The sequence below is a fragment of the Seriola lalandi genome, unplaced genomic scaffold, assembly GCF_002814215.2.
Source record: "Seriola lalandi dorsalis isolate HSWRI2012SDOR001 ecotype SW California unplaced genomic scaffold, Sedor1 jcf7180002054616, whole genome shotgun sequence".
In the NCBI taxonomy this organism is placed as follows: domain Eukaryota; kingdom Metazoa; phylum Chordata; class Actinopteri; order Carangiformes; family Carangidae; genus Seriola; species Seriola lalandi.
Window position 1 is genome coordinate 588,381 of NW_019525169.1, and position 13,160 is coordinate 601,540.

General features: G+C 39.2%; 1 protein-coding gene across 1 annotated transcript in view; it reads left to right on the plus strand.

Moving 5' to 3' along the window:
- Positions 1 to 3,626, plus strand: part of ptprn2 (protein tyrosine phosphatase receptor type N2) — a 124,706-nt gene extending 121,080 nt beyond the window's left edge. Inside the window, exon 22 of the mRNA XM_023420079.2 lies at positions 2,070 to 3,626. Within this exon, the coding sequence (XP_023275847.1) occupies positions 2,070 to 2,141 (72 nt within the window). The 3' untranslated portion in view covers positions 2,142 to 3,626. The remainder of the gene's footprint in view (positions 1 to 2,069) is intronic.
- Positions 3,627 to 13,160: the final 9,534 nt, after the last annotated feature.

The following is a 13,160-nucleotide window of genomic DNA, read 5'->3' on the forward strand; positions in this document are numbered from 1 at the left end:
GTGGGGGTGTTGGGGGTGGGGGCGTTGCAGCCATTCAAACAGACGATTGTCTACTTCATGTGCACAGGATCAGGGGAAATGATGTGGTAATTGATAACTGCTTCAGGATTAGAAAAACATTGTCCTGGAAGATAAAAAAAAAAAAAAAACGCACTGCTCCAAGTTTATCTACGATACAGAGACGTGAAAACTGACCATGATCTTCTGTCACAGAAATATTTTGTCTATGAAACTGCAGCATTTTCAGATTTGCTCTTGATTTCTATCACTTAAACAAGCAGGAAATACATACAAAGACAGACACAGATATTCAATTAACTGATATGGAACAAAAAAAAAAAAAGCAGCTGATCTTCACTTGAAGAAGCTGAAATCAGCAAATATTTGGAATTTTTGCTTGAAAAATGACTGAAATTTTTTCTTGATTATCAAAAATGTTGTCTCTTGGTTTCCTCTCATCCTTATAAATGCTACTTGTTTATAACTGTAGGTTTCATACATCTGTGTAGTCCATGCAGCTACTTCATTTCTCAACAGTTTATATCACAGCGCTCCACCTCGCAGCATTTTGGAAAATAGTTTAAGGTGTGTGCAAAGCTTTTTGTCTCATCCACTAATGCAAATAACAGGTAGGAAGTCTAGTTTTGTTTCTCTCTTTTAATTGGAAGGAACAATAATAATAACAACAATAATAATAATAATAATAAAGGCAAATCTCTTGCAGCGGCGGCTGATAATGTTTATGGAAGCTGCTTACTAACAGACTCCAGTGCACCTAGATGGTTCATTAATGCTGCTTTTACAGCCCTGCTCTGTTCAGCGCAGAGAAGCTTTTCAAGCACTCTCTTTCTTTTCTGACAAGTCTAAGCGAAATTATATTGGAATATTGTTGATTCCACTTTGTGGCTTCATGCTGGGGCTACACTGAAATTAGATTGTAATGAGGTATGAAATTTAGAGTTAGGTTTCAAGGATTGGACAACCAATTATCTTTTCTTTCTTTTTTTTTCCTCTCCATGATGTTGCCACTTTATTTTTGGAGCTTGAAAAGAAAAAAAAAAGTGTGTGTGTTGGGGGGGGCATTTATTTCCCTTCTTTTCCTGGTTACTCCTTTTGACAGTCATCAACATGCAGTGATTACAGCATGTCTGACTGTTTTTTTCTTCCTTGCTAGCCATCCATCTCTGATGAGTCAAGTAGACATTGATCTCCCCCCAGTGGTGTGAATGTGAACAGCACAGCACACACTAAACTTGGTTTTAAAAGTATCTTCTCTTTTTTTAATACACAGAACTTTTAACCCAACCTGGGATTAGATATAGGCACGTATAACTGCAGTGCAGATATACACGGAGGTACTTACATATTTTCTGGCCCGAATCACATCATCAGAAGACGCATAAAAATAGAAAACATGAACACTCCAGATAATCTCCACTGCATAGTGAAAGGCGCGGCCACCAGTGACTCCTCCGTATTGATTTAGCCTATCCTCAGGCCAGACTATGGCAGGCTGTGTGTTGACACATCTAAAGACTGTTCCCTCCAAACTCCTACGTACCTTTTCTCTGTGAGAGGACCCCGTGGCCTGCAGCCTGGGGAGAGGAGAGGAATATAAAAACACCAGGTCCATGGGGCGAACATCAATCGGCCCCTTTTTCGCTCCACAGGGAAAACTATGAGTCAGATTCACAAACAAATGCACACACGCACACACACACACACACACACACACACACAGATGAGAGACAGCTTGACTCAAAAGCTCCATTTTAAGACACACCTGGCTGGATCGATGGCAGTGCAGGGTACGCGTGCACTCTGAGTTGAAAGCTCAGAGAGTGCTTCACCTTCACCTCAAGTCTGTGGTCGCACATATCCCAGGCAGGGTCAGGAGAGATGGAGGGAGAAGAGGAGGCGGCAGTTGCCAATCATTTCTGCAGTGGCATTCCTGAGCCATTACACACTTGTACACACACTAAGACTTTCTTCTTTCTTCCCTACCTTCTCTCACTACTTTCTTTCCTCCTCCTCCTCCTCCTCCTCCTCCTCCTCCTCCTCGTCCTCAGGAGCAGTTTGAGTTTGCGTTGACAGCCGTGGCAGAGGAGGTGAATGCCATCCTGAAAGCGCTTCCTCAGTGAAGGCATCATACCCCCCCCACCACCACCACCTTCTCCTCGCTCGCTGAGCACCGGTTTCCTCTGCCCACTCAAGACTGACATCCCTCTCTGCCCTTCCTTCTCCTCGCTCTGTTTCTCTCTCTTTCTGTCTCTGCCTCCTCTTCACCTCTATATATACTGTATACTTATGAATGTCGTGCCAGATATCTCACCTGGATCCATATTCGCAAATTTGGCCTCAGAGTACGGCTGTCGATCTGAGATCTGCGTCATTCGGGGGATTCGGGAGTAGGCAAGCGGGGCCTGATCTAATCTGATGGAGGAACTTAGATCAGCACTCCTACTGTGAGACTTTCTGTCAATATGATCCTTGGTCCTCTATAACTGTGATGTTGTTCCTGAACATACCGTTCTAGTGCCACTGACGAGATGTTTACGTGATGTCAAGTGAAGATTTTTGTTCCAAAATGAGCTATCTACTATGGAAAATTGATACCGATGCTTAGAAAATGACTATTTCTCACATTTAAAGCAGACTACAGTGGCGCTGCAAAAAGGTTGATTAATCACTCAGTCTATAAAATGTTAAAAAAAAAAAAATATATATAAATGTTCAACTTACTGTCAAATATGAGAAGTCATATTTGAGAAGCTGGAATCAGAGAATATTTGGCATCACTGCTTGAAAAACACATTATTTGCCAGACGACTATTTGGTTAATCAACTAATTGTTGCATCTCCCAACTATAGTACATTTAGAATAATAATTTGTAAAGTAAATGATGTTCTTGCCTGTAAAAATCATAATATTGTACAGAATGAATTGATGTACCTGATGCATATAGCGTTTTGGAAATAAACTCCTCACGTTTCTCCTCCTCTGTGATCTGAATCAACTGCTATATATACTCAGCATCACATGTACAGATGTTGAAGTGTGTGTGTATTGTTGTATTTTGGGTCCAGACATCTCTCTCTCTCTCTCTCTCTCTCTCTCTCTCTCTCTCTCTCCCTCTCTCTCTCTCTCTCTCTCTCTTGTATTGAACCACAGATGCTCTGACTCTCAAAACAAGCCTCACAGATCATGACTATCGCGACATATCAGCTGTTTTTTACTCATCGTTTCATTAATTTTTACATTTTACACCATGAATTGTTCGTTACTTGAACATCTCTGTTACTATTAAATGTGAAGATTACCAACTGAGATACTTATTGCTTCTATTTATTAGAAAATACTGTCATCCTGTATCATAATAACATCATAACAATATGATATATTTAAGAAGAATATTGGAATTGTAAGTTTGTTTCTCCCTCCATCACTGGTATATTGTGATATTTTGTGCAACATGACATGAAATTCCCTCAATGTATAGACGATGAATGACTTAATGAATCCCTCTATAGTGCTATCTGAAATATATACTGAGAGCCTGAATGAGAACTATATATTTTGTGTGAAAAGTAACATTCAGATTGATAATAAATCCGAACAGATTATACTGCTCTGCTGTCTGGTGTTGGATTTCATCTCTGATACACTCGCTCACACACAAACAGGAAGGAGAAGGCTGCTCTTCACAATGGAAGGCATTTGATTGAATGGGAGCCTGAGTAAAGTCACAAAGAAAAGCCGTATCCTGCTCCCAGAGGGTTCGTATCTGGGAGAGACTCGCAGTTTTTGTACAGATGAAATGTTTGGTTCAGCAGCCGTGTCAGTGGGGAAAGTGGCTGGGATTTGAAATGAAATCAGTCATGTATTTCAGCCACTGAGGTCTTCTTTCAATATTACAGAGAGGAGGGGGCTGAGAGTCCAGCTTGATCAGCAACTACTGAAGGATTTGATGGTCAGCTTACACTGAAAAATGTTGCTAATTGCATGTGTTTGAGTGCAAGTGTGCATTTTCATTTATTTTATTGTGTTTGTCTGATTTTAAGATGATTATAAGAAGCAGATTTTCCTGTGTGAACAAAGGTTTGTTCTCACATGAAGCAATAGTGAGACAGTCAGCATCTGAAAATGAAGCTTCCACGGATTTTTTAAAATGTTAATACTGAAGTATTTGTTAAATTTTTGGCAAAATAAATAAGCGGTTAAAAATGCACCAGGATAATCCACTCGGTCTTAATACTGCTTGATTGTGGATTTTCAGTCATGTGATAAAAATGTTAAATAAATGTTAATGTTACATGTTTACATTCATTTACCAATGCTTTATAAAACATTTACAGGGCATTAAAACATTTGGGTTGCCATGTTGAGAAAACAACCTTAGACTGATGTCTATCTCCCTCCAGAGTGACACAAGCTTTTTACAAACTCGCTGTTACAAACATCAATAAGGGTTATAACAATAATCAGTAGCAGCAGATCCCCTTTTTAGCTTTTTAAAACGGTACATAAACATTTAATAAATGGCTCATAACACACTACAATGTAATTGCATGCAGATATAAGGGCATTTTGAATCTTTATGAATCTACAGTATATGTCAGCAATTATAACTTGTGAAGTCATTTTATAATATTGCAACTGTGTTTTACTTTGTCATTTATTATTTATATTTATACGCCAGCCTCCACACAGGACCAGTTAAAGTTGCTGATAGATTAATATACACTGATTTTTACAGTTTTTTATTGAAATTAAAGCAACTTTACGTACATGTCACCGAAATCTGAAAAATCATGTAAATTTGATAGAAAACAGGATTTTTCAGGGGTTAAGAAATTGGTTAACTTACATTTTTTCCTGCAGAAATGGAAGTATATAAAGCCTTTAAAGTTAAAGCAAACAATTCCTACAGGTTGATGACTTACAAACCCTCAGTCTGTTCAAAGGCAGTGCTGGAGCGAACTGCGTCGGAACAATACTGTACTGCAGGAAGTAGTACTGTATGTTGCCATCAGAATGGTGAGAAAAAAGACGAGTAACAGAGGAAGACTTGACTGGTTGGTCAGGGGTTCATCCTACAGCGAGATAACGACTCAAAACATTAGAAGACAAGAACCAGGCTGTGGCTTCACATGATGGAAGAGCAGCACAGTCTCCAGACTTAAACCCCAGAGAGCTGTTTGGGATGAACTGGGCAAAATTGAAAGCAAAGCAACCTGCAAGTGCAACACATTTGTGGGAACTTTCCAAACAATATTTCATTTGCACTGTAGAAAGAAGGTCACAAGTTAGTTCAGCAGCTGGATGAGTCAAACTTTTAGATTTAAATAATCTATGAGCCAAGAAGCAGGTGTGCTGCTGGAGAAGGATAAACACCAGCCAAAGGGGTTCTTCACAACCTGGCAACCCTGTTCTTTTTCCTATTCATGTCTGACCTATTAAAGATCAATGAATGATTTATTGATTATTAAGAAAGCCCTAGCTCACAATTCATGGAAAGAGTGCTTTATTATAACTTGCTGCCAAAATAAATATTGGAATTAAACTAAAAGTATTTGTATTGGTATCAGAATCAACCGTATATTGGTCAATACAGTGTATTGGCCTAAACAATTAATATATATATATTATATGGTGTATCCCTAACAGACCAACTAGCTAACTAACCAGAGAACAGAGAAGTGCAAACACATAATGCATGATGTATAGAGAATATCATTTCCTACATTTCAGCAATGCGTGTGCGTCTTGTGTGAATGCGTGTGCGTGTGCTGCCCGTTGACATGTCCCTCCCTCCCCTGACAGTTCTAATAGCTGGGAATGAGGCTTCATGCACTTCCTGAGGCCTCATTTGCATATGATTCGCTGATGAGCTGCCACCGCTAACCAGCAACACCAAACCAAAGCCCTATTAATATTCTCCCATTCAGGTTGTAAAGCACACAAACCTAATCAGCTTAGAAATTACTGTATGGAAACCATAATTACGCATGTTTAATTGCTTATCATCTGATGGGTACAAGTTTATTAGAAAATGTATTCATGGTAATTGCTTCCTGAGGTATCTAGTGTGCTACAATACCATGTGATATCCTGTCAGCTCCCATTTGGGAGGATTAATGCATTCTGAAAAAGTCACAAAATTAGATACTGTGTATTGCCTCTTTGGATGCTTGGTTTAACTCAAAGTGATTTTTAATTTAGGGATTTCTAAATTACTGCTTAAGCTCAGATAAGTCTTGGGAGTGAGATCCGTCAAAATCAGCATATCTCACTGTTGTTAAGGAGTGTTGGCATATCACAGGGATATAAATGACTGTAAAGTAGGCAAATGCCTGTGTAATCATGATGCTACCAGAAAATACTCACAAACCCGCATGGCATCGTAGAGACTAAATTTCTACCACCAAATAGGAAAGCTGTAAAATCATGGGAAATGCAGGAGCAACATAAAAGTGAAAAGTCACAAGCATGAAATGAGGAAACACATCTTATAAGAGAGAGTTGTGAAGTAAAGCCATCTCAAAGCCGATGAATCATTCAGTCCTGAAACAAGCAGATTAAAACACACACAGTGCAGGTCCCTCGGAGGGGCCTTCATGCAGCCAAGAACGTCGAGTGGGCCTTTTCAGCCATGAACCTCAGTGAGTCTTACAGCTCCTGCCCACTCTTTGATGATCTCTCTATGGTTTATTGTAATCACTGTTGGCTCTCGGTCCTTCTGACACACTTGTAAATTCATGCAGTCTTGTAAGGAAATGCATCTCAAGTCCAGCCAGTAGCTCCTCTATGGAGAAGTCTTTCATTAGAGCAGTGATTCCCAACCAGCGGTACTTGTACCCCGAGCTGCAGTTATCAGGGGGAATGGATTATGAGAAAGGCTCAGTTCATTTTAGAAAAGTTGTAATATAAATGTGCACATAGGATTACAAATTGGTGTGATGCTGATCATCAATATATTTATTGTTGGCAATAACCAACCGCACAGAGACAACAAGCAAACTGTACAGGGTACACCTCAGTTTCCAAAAACTTAAATGGAGTAGTTTGACATTTTGGAAAATATGTTTTTTTTCTCTTGCCAAGAGTTAAACAAGAAGATTGATACCACTCTCACATGTGTTTGTCCAGTATGAAGCTGGAGCCAGCAGCTGGTTAGCTTAGCGTTAAGACTGGAAACTGGGGGGAAACATCTAACCTGGCTCTGTCCGGCTACCAGCTCCTCTAAAGCTCACTAATTAACATGTCATATTTTGTTTGCTTAACCTGCACAGAAACTGAAGCTAACAGCTAGCAGGTGGTTATCTTAGCATAGCATAAAAACTGGAAACAGAGGGGAAGGTAACTAAATCCACCTCCTGTAGCAGCGCCTCATTTCCACACTCATTTCAATTAAGCTTTAAGATACAACATGTTAATTAGTGAATTTTAGATGTGCTGGAAGGCACTTATTTTCAGACAGAGCCAGGCTGTATGATTTCCTGTCTTTTGAGTTTTTATGCTAACCCAAGCTAATTGTTTCTCGCCAGTAGCTTCACATTCAGCAGACGGACATGAGACGTCCTCTAATTTAACTCTCAGACTGAGTGTGTGTGTGTGTGTGTGTGTGTGTGTGTGTGTGTGTGTGTGTGTGTGTGAGAGAGAGAGAGAGAGGGACAAGCTCCTTTTTAATTTTTGACCTTTACACCAAGTGTTGCAATTAAGAGTGTATGAAAAGTAGTTTGCAAGCTCGTTGAAGAGTCGGAGCGGATATTTAAAAGTACTGGATAAATGGTTGAAACATCCGGCTTTTGTAACGATAAGTAGCAGATGTAAAAATACAAACTTGGACAACAAAGAAGTTCTTGAACCCCTCTCAAAAGAGCTTCAAAATATGCATTGCATTAGATGTACATCAGTTGGTTTCAGTCAAAGCCTGGACTTTGACCTCATGGGTGAAATATACCCTTAAAATATTGTGGATAATACAACAAAAATAATTGACTTTCCTTATTAAACATCATCATGTTGAACTTAATCAGATCTACATGTTTGCTTAAAAATAATTGATGAATACATTTTTTTTTTCTAAAGCAGCTGCTTAACTTTTCATGTCACGTTCAGTTTTTGGATCCAAGTCCAAAAGGTGCTTTAGCTTTTTGCACTTTTTCCTTTTTTTTTTTTTTGCACAAAAAAAAGCACCTGCGGATCATTCAACTTTTGAATGATAACACACAACATGCTGACAAACATGTCATTTCCCCTTGGAGAGGGTTGGGAGATCCCAGAGTGTTTGCTTGTTGGAAAAACTGTCTGGGATGCTTTCCAGGATTTCCCAAAGAGAAAAGCCTTGTTTTTCTTTGCTGGTGTTGTTGGGAGTGAATGGAGAGCAGATTGCAGAGGCTGTGCCTCTCATGTCTGTCCAAGGCCTCGATACCTTTGATCTTCTTAAGAAACAAACAAGCTTTTAAACTTGGCACTGCCGGCTAGTGTCTCTCTTCCTCTTCTTCTTTCTGTGTTCATCAAAATGCTGATCCTGAGAAAATTGATCTTGCCTGAATAGTTATGCATACTCGTGCTTATGCAGTGATTTGAGATTTAAAATGTGGACTCCCACTATGCTGTCACAAAAACTTTGCTTGATGTGCATTTTTAAATCTCAACATAAAAGCCAGATCAAGTGTGATGTGTGACAATACACGAAGATAAAAACTGATGTGATTTTACTACATCTTAGCGTAGCACAAGCTTGTAGTTTGTAGTTTCGGGATATCTCTCCAAAAGCTTGTGTTTTTATCTTATTATCTTTGAACAAACTACTAAACCCACAACCAAAACCATTTAAATCAATTTCATGTGCCCAATTTTGCTTCTCAAGTAACATTTGTTTTGCTTTTCCTTGATTCCTGAGAAAAGAAATTTATCCACAATAGCCGACTGCACCAGCTGCTTTTCCTAAGTTCAAACTTAGTTATAAAGTAAATTTCGGAGTACAGATTTAATCAAAATGGGTTTCACCGCACCAACAAGTCACTACGTAGAGTTACTACAACAAACTTATACTCAGAAACTGGGAATTGTAACCGTAACCTAACTGAACTATCGAGTTCACTGATGCTAATATAACCTGTTGCTAATATAACATTTAGAGGTACTCTAGAGTATCTGACCTGACACTTTATCAAAATGCTATAAATTACATTTCATAAAAAGCATAATATAACTGAAATACCATAATATTACACTAATAAAATTAGACTGAAATACTAAAAATGTTGGTTAACCTACATTAGCTTAATCTCTCTCACTCATGTAAATACTGCTATTTCAGAAACACACATGTCTCTATGGTTTCATATATGAATACAGCAAAGTCACATGCATTTACAGAGGATTGGCAATTAAGTTAAATATATGCTAGAGATGCATGTTAAACTGATTTCTCAATTAGTCAGCTGCTTTTTTTGTGCATCACTACAGATGTTTCCAGCAACAGATTTACATATTACCTAAGTCTTTACTAGCTTAGACATTTCCAATGTTGCAACCCAATTTGGTCAATCCATTTAAAACAAGATAGTGTTTCTTAAGAACTTGTAGAACTCATTAACTTATTGAGGGATTTATGAATCACTGTTACAACCCATTCCAGGTGAATCAGGTGATGGATTTATGGTCCAGTCATGATTCTGGGATGTTGGCAGCTAAGGTGAAAAGTCGCAGCGAGGGCCAACATCTGGCTGAGCAGAAAAAGGAAAAGCCTTCAATCAAGAAGCAAATCTCTTCTCATTACCCCCCTTGCTTCCTTCTCTCTGGTTATTAGTGGGCGCACAGCAACCACAATGACATTTTACACCGTTTCATCCCTGTCCCATCATGCTTCTGGGGATACCCTGGCATTTGGCGGCAATGTTTTCATCATTGTCTGTGGCAGTAGTGACCAGCGCAACTTCAGTCCCGCTCACTGTCACTCATCATAAGTGAGTTTATCAACACACATCTAATCGCCGCACTCCGCAGGGACCTTAACCATTTGCATACTAAGATTGCTTTCTTTTGCTCGGCTGAGAACGCGCCTCTTTTGCATAATTATTAATGATAAAGAGACGGTGAACAAATGTGTCAGAAGGTATTAGCATCACGTATACAACTAGATTCTAAAGGATCCGTTTAGTGAGTTGCTGAGAGGAAAGACGAGGGCAAAGGGTAGGAAAACTGAGTCTGGAGAGCAAGACTGTCAAAGGATGCACTTTTGCATGAAGGGAAGGGGTTAATTAAAGGGCCATGGATGGAAAATATAGAGATGTGTGATATTTTTTTGTATTGTGAAATTCATTCTTTGACCAGGACGCCCCACTGAGATTATGGATGTCTGTCTAAAAGAACACAATGCCTTGAAAAAAAATCACAAATGACAGACAAATAGCTGACAAAAATGTGAAATAATCAGCAAAAAAAAATCACAAAAGCACTCAAATCTAATAGCAGAGCCGCAGGATGCAGGATGATGAGCCGAGCCTGAAATATAACGTATAATTACATTAAAGAAAATATTGCTCCAGTACAAGGAAAACCCACAGTGGTGAACAACACAAGATGTTTACATACAGCAGAGTCACTGTAGCTGCTCATTTCAGTATTTCCGCTGTGTGCCATTAAAGCAGCAGGCCCATATTGTCTGTCATCTGTTGTAATTACCACTTTTTACACTGTCTTACCCTCTGTGGATAATGTTCAGCGTCTATACAAGAAGTGTTTCCTATGAATAGTTTAACTGTTTGCCACTTTATACAAAGCAGCTGCACCCTTTTTTACAGGACAGGAATAAATAAGTCATGCACACTGTGGTTCAATTGGGGGTTGAATTGCCCTCCCCGTGTTCTCCACTAAACACAGGCCTGTGTACCCTCTGCACAGTATAATAGCATGATATTAAAAATGCCCACAGCGATTGTTAAGTCACGGCGGCACATTTGCACCAGGATGGATGACCTTTTGTGAATCCTAATGAGGCTTTTTCATGAGTTTCAAGAGCAAAACATACTGTAGCATGTTGAATAATAACAGTTGTGTGAAAAGTCTCCACAGTTAAATGCTTATGTGAGCAGCAGAAAATTAAATTAACAGTTTTCTATGTAGTCTGCAGTTGCACTGACAGCTATTAGCTTCACTTCTCTTATTTTCTCACCGCAGTTAAAATGATTAAGTTTATTTCAAATGTGCTAAAGGAGCATTCTGTGAATTTAAGTTTAAATATCAGCTGTAGTTTGTCCTACACGGCCTTTCAGATGGTGTGAGCCCGTCCGAACCTCAGAAGTCACACCATTAAGAATAATCTCAGGGGTCAGAAGGTGTCGTCGCTGCTCTCCCTTCTGGCTCTCCTTCAACAAATAACTGATAATGACCTTTGACCTTTCTGTTTTTGCATGAGAATCAGTATCCCCCCGCTCTATAGCAACCTCAGGATCATTTGAAATGCCAGCCCTTCGATTCCAAACTTGAATTTTTTTTTTTTTTTTTTTTTAATGAACCCATCCAGAGGTGGGGGGTGTGGGTGGTAATGCATTTGGGAGGAGGAGGGTGGAGACAGGGTAGGCGAGCTTTGGGCTCATCTGCATCACAGATTAGGGTGCTTAGAGAAAAATCAACCATCCATGATTCATTACATGTTTCCTGCTGAGCCTCTGAGATGGCAACCGTCCTAGCAACAGGATCCTAGCAACAGCAACAACTCTCTGTCGCAACGGCAGCCTATCAGAAACTTTGATGCCTGATCAAAATTTAGCCAATAAAGAGGGGAGGAAATGCAGAAAGCGTGATGATGTGTTTCCCTCTTGCTTTTGGCCAGACTGGGGTGTGTTGAGGGCTCTGAACTCTGCAGATTAACCAGTCTTAATCCATTCTTACATGTATTTGTGTGTAAATTTGATATTCATTTGTATCTTCTGTGTATTTTTTAAGACTGTAATTATTTCTGCTTTTTAATAGACATGGTTGATGTGTTTCTGCACTAAGGTTAGGGAAAGATTGTGGTTTCAGTTAAGTAAAATAACATAAAAAAACATAGTTATTCTTTAGTTGCTATACACTCAATAGTAATACACAGTTGCTCGCACTTAATATTTTAATAAACATTGCAAGGAAAATAATGGGATAAAGAGGGAAAATGTTGCCGTTAATTGGGTTAATTTTTCTCCATGCTTGTTTATAGCTGCACAGTTTGTCATTACCATATCACAAACAAAACTTGGGCACAATGACAGCATCTTCAGAGGCTGCAATAAGTACTACAGTTGATTGGCTGCAACTTAAGTATTGATTTGTTTCCATGTGAACGTCTGAGGCTGCAGTCTGTGCTAGTGTTGTGTTGGTTTGCATTATATTGAAAGGTGTTCCTCGTATTTCATCCAGCTCTTGAATGTATGCACACATTAGCTATATTGTGGGTAATATGGGCATAAACTGACTCATGTAGGCATGTAAAAATTTCTTATTTTACACTGCCTGTTTATGGTCGATATAGCCTCAGATTACCCGGAAAAAGTCATTAGATTGATAATTTTCTTTGCTTTGAAAATTTCATTAGAATCAATTTCGTCCTACGTTTTATTTGAATTTAACCACAGATAGTAAATGCATTTTTTTTACTGAATCTCTCACTTTTTCTTTAGAAAGACTTCCTGTACTTTTGTACTTCATCAGGACCCTACATAAAGCATAATGATGATAGTGTTGATTTACAGCATACTCCTCTCACATGTAAATGATCCAGAAGTGTGGGATGTTTGTTCACCTGCTTCTCGGTAATCATACATCATCATTCAAAGGGCGCTATGACCGTCATGTGATGTCAGATAGGCCTGATCTTCACTTCAAAGGGATATGCTCTGTGCTGGTCCAAATGGTCTGATAATATTCACTGTGGTAATACATCACACTGATGTCTTTCCATCCACTTTTAAGTAATCTTGCTCTTTCTGCTGTGCAGTTTCCAGAGGCAGGGATCCCATCTCCCTGCACAACCAGAAAAATGAGGAACACTACACACAAAATGCCCACAGCGTCCATCCAGGATTGTTTTACATGTCATTCTGGCCTGGCAGAGAGAACTAAAGGGTTACACATAATTCCAGATGAATGCCACTGAGCAATAGCTTTATAT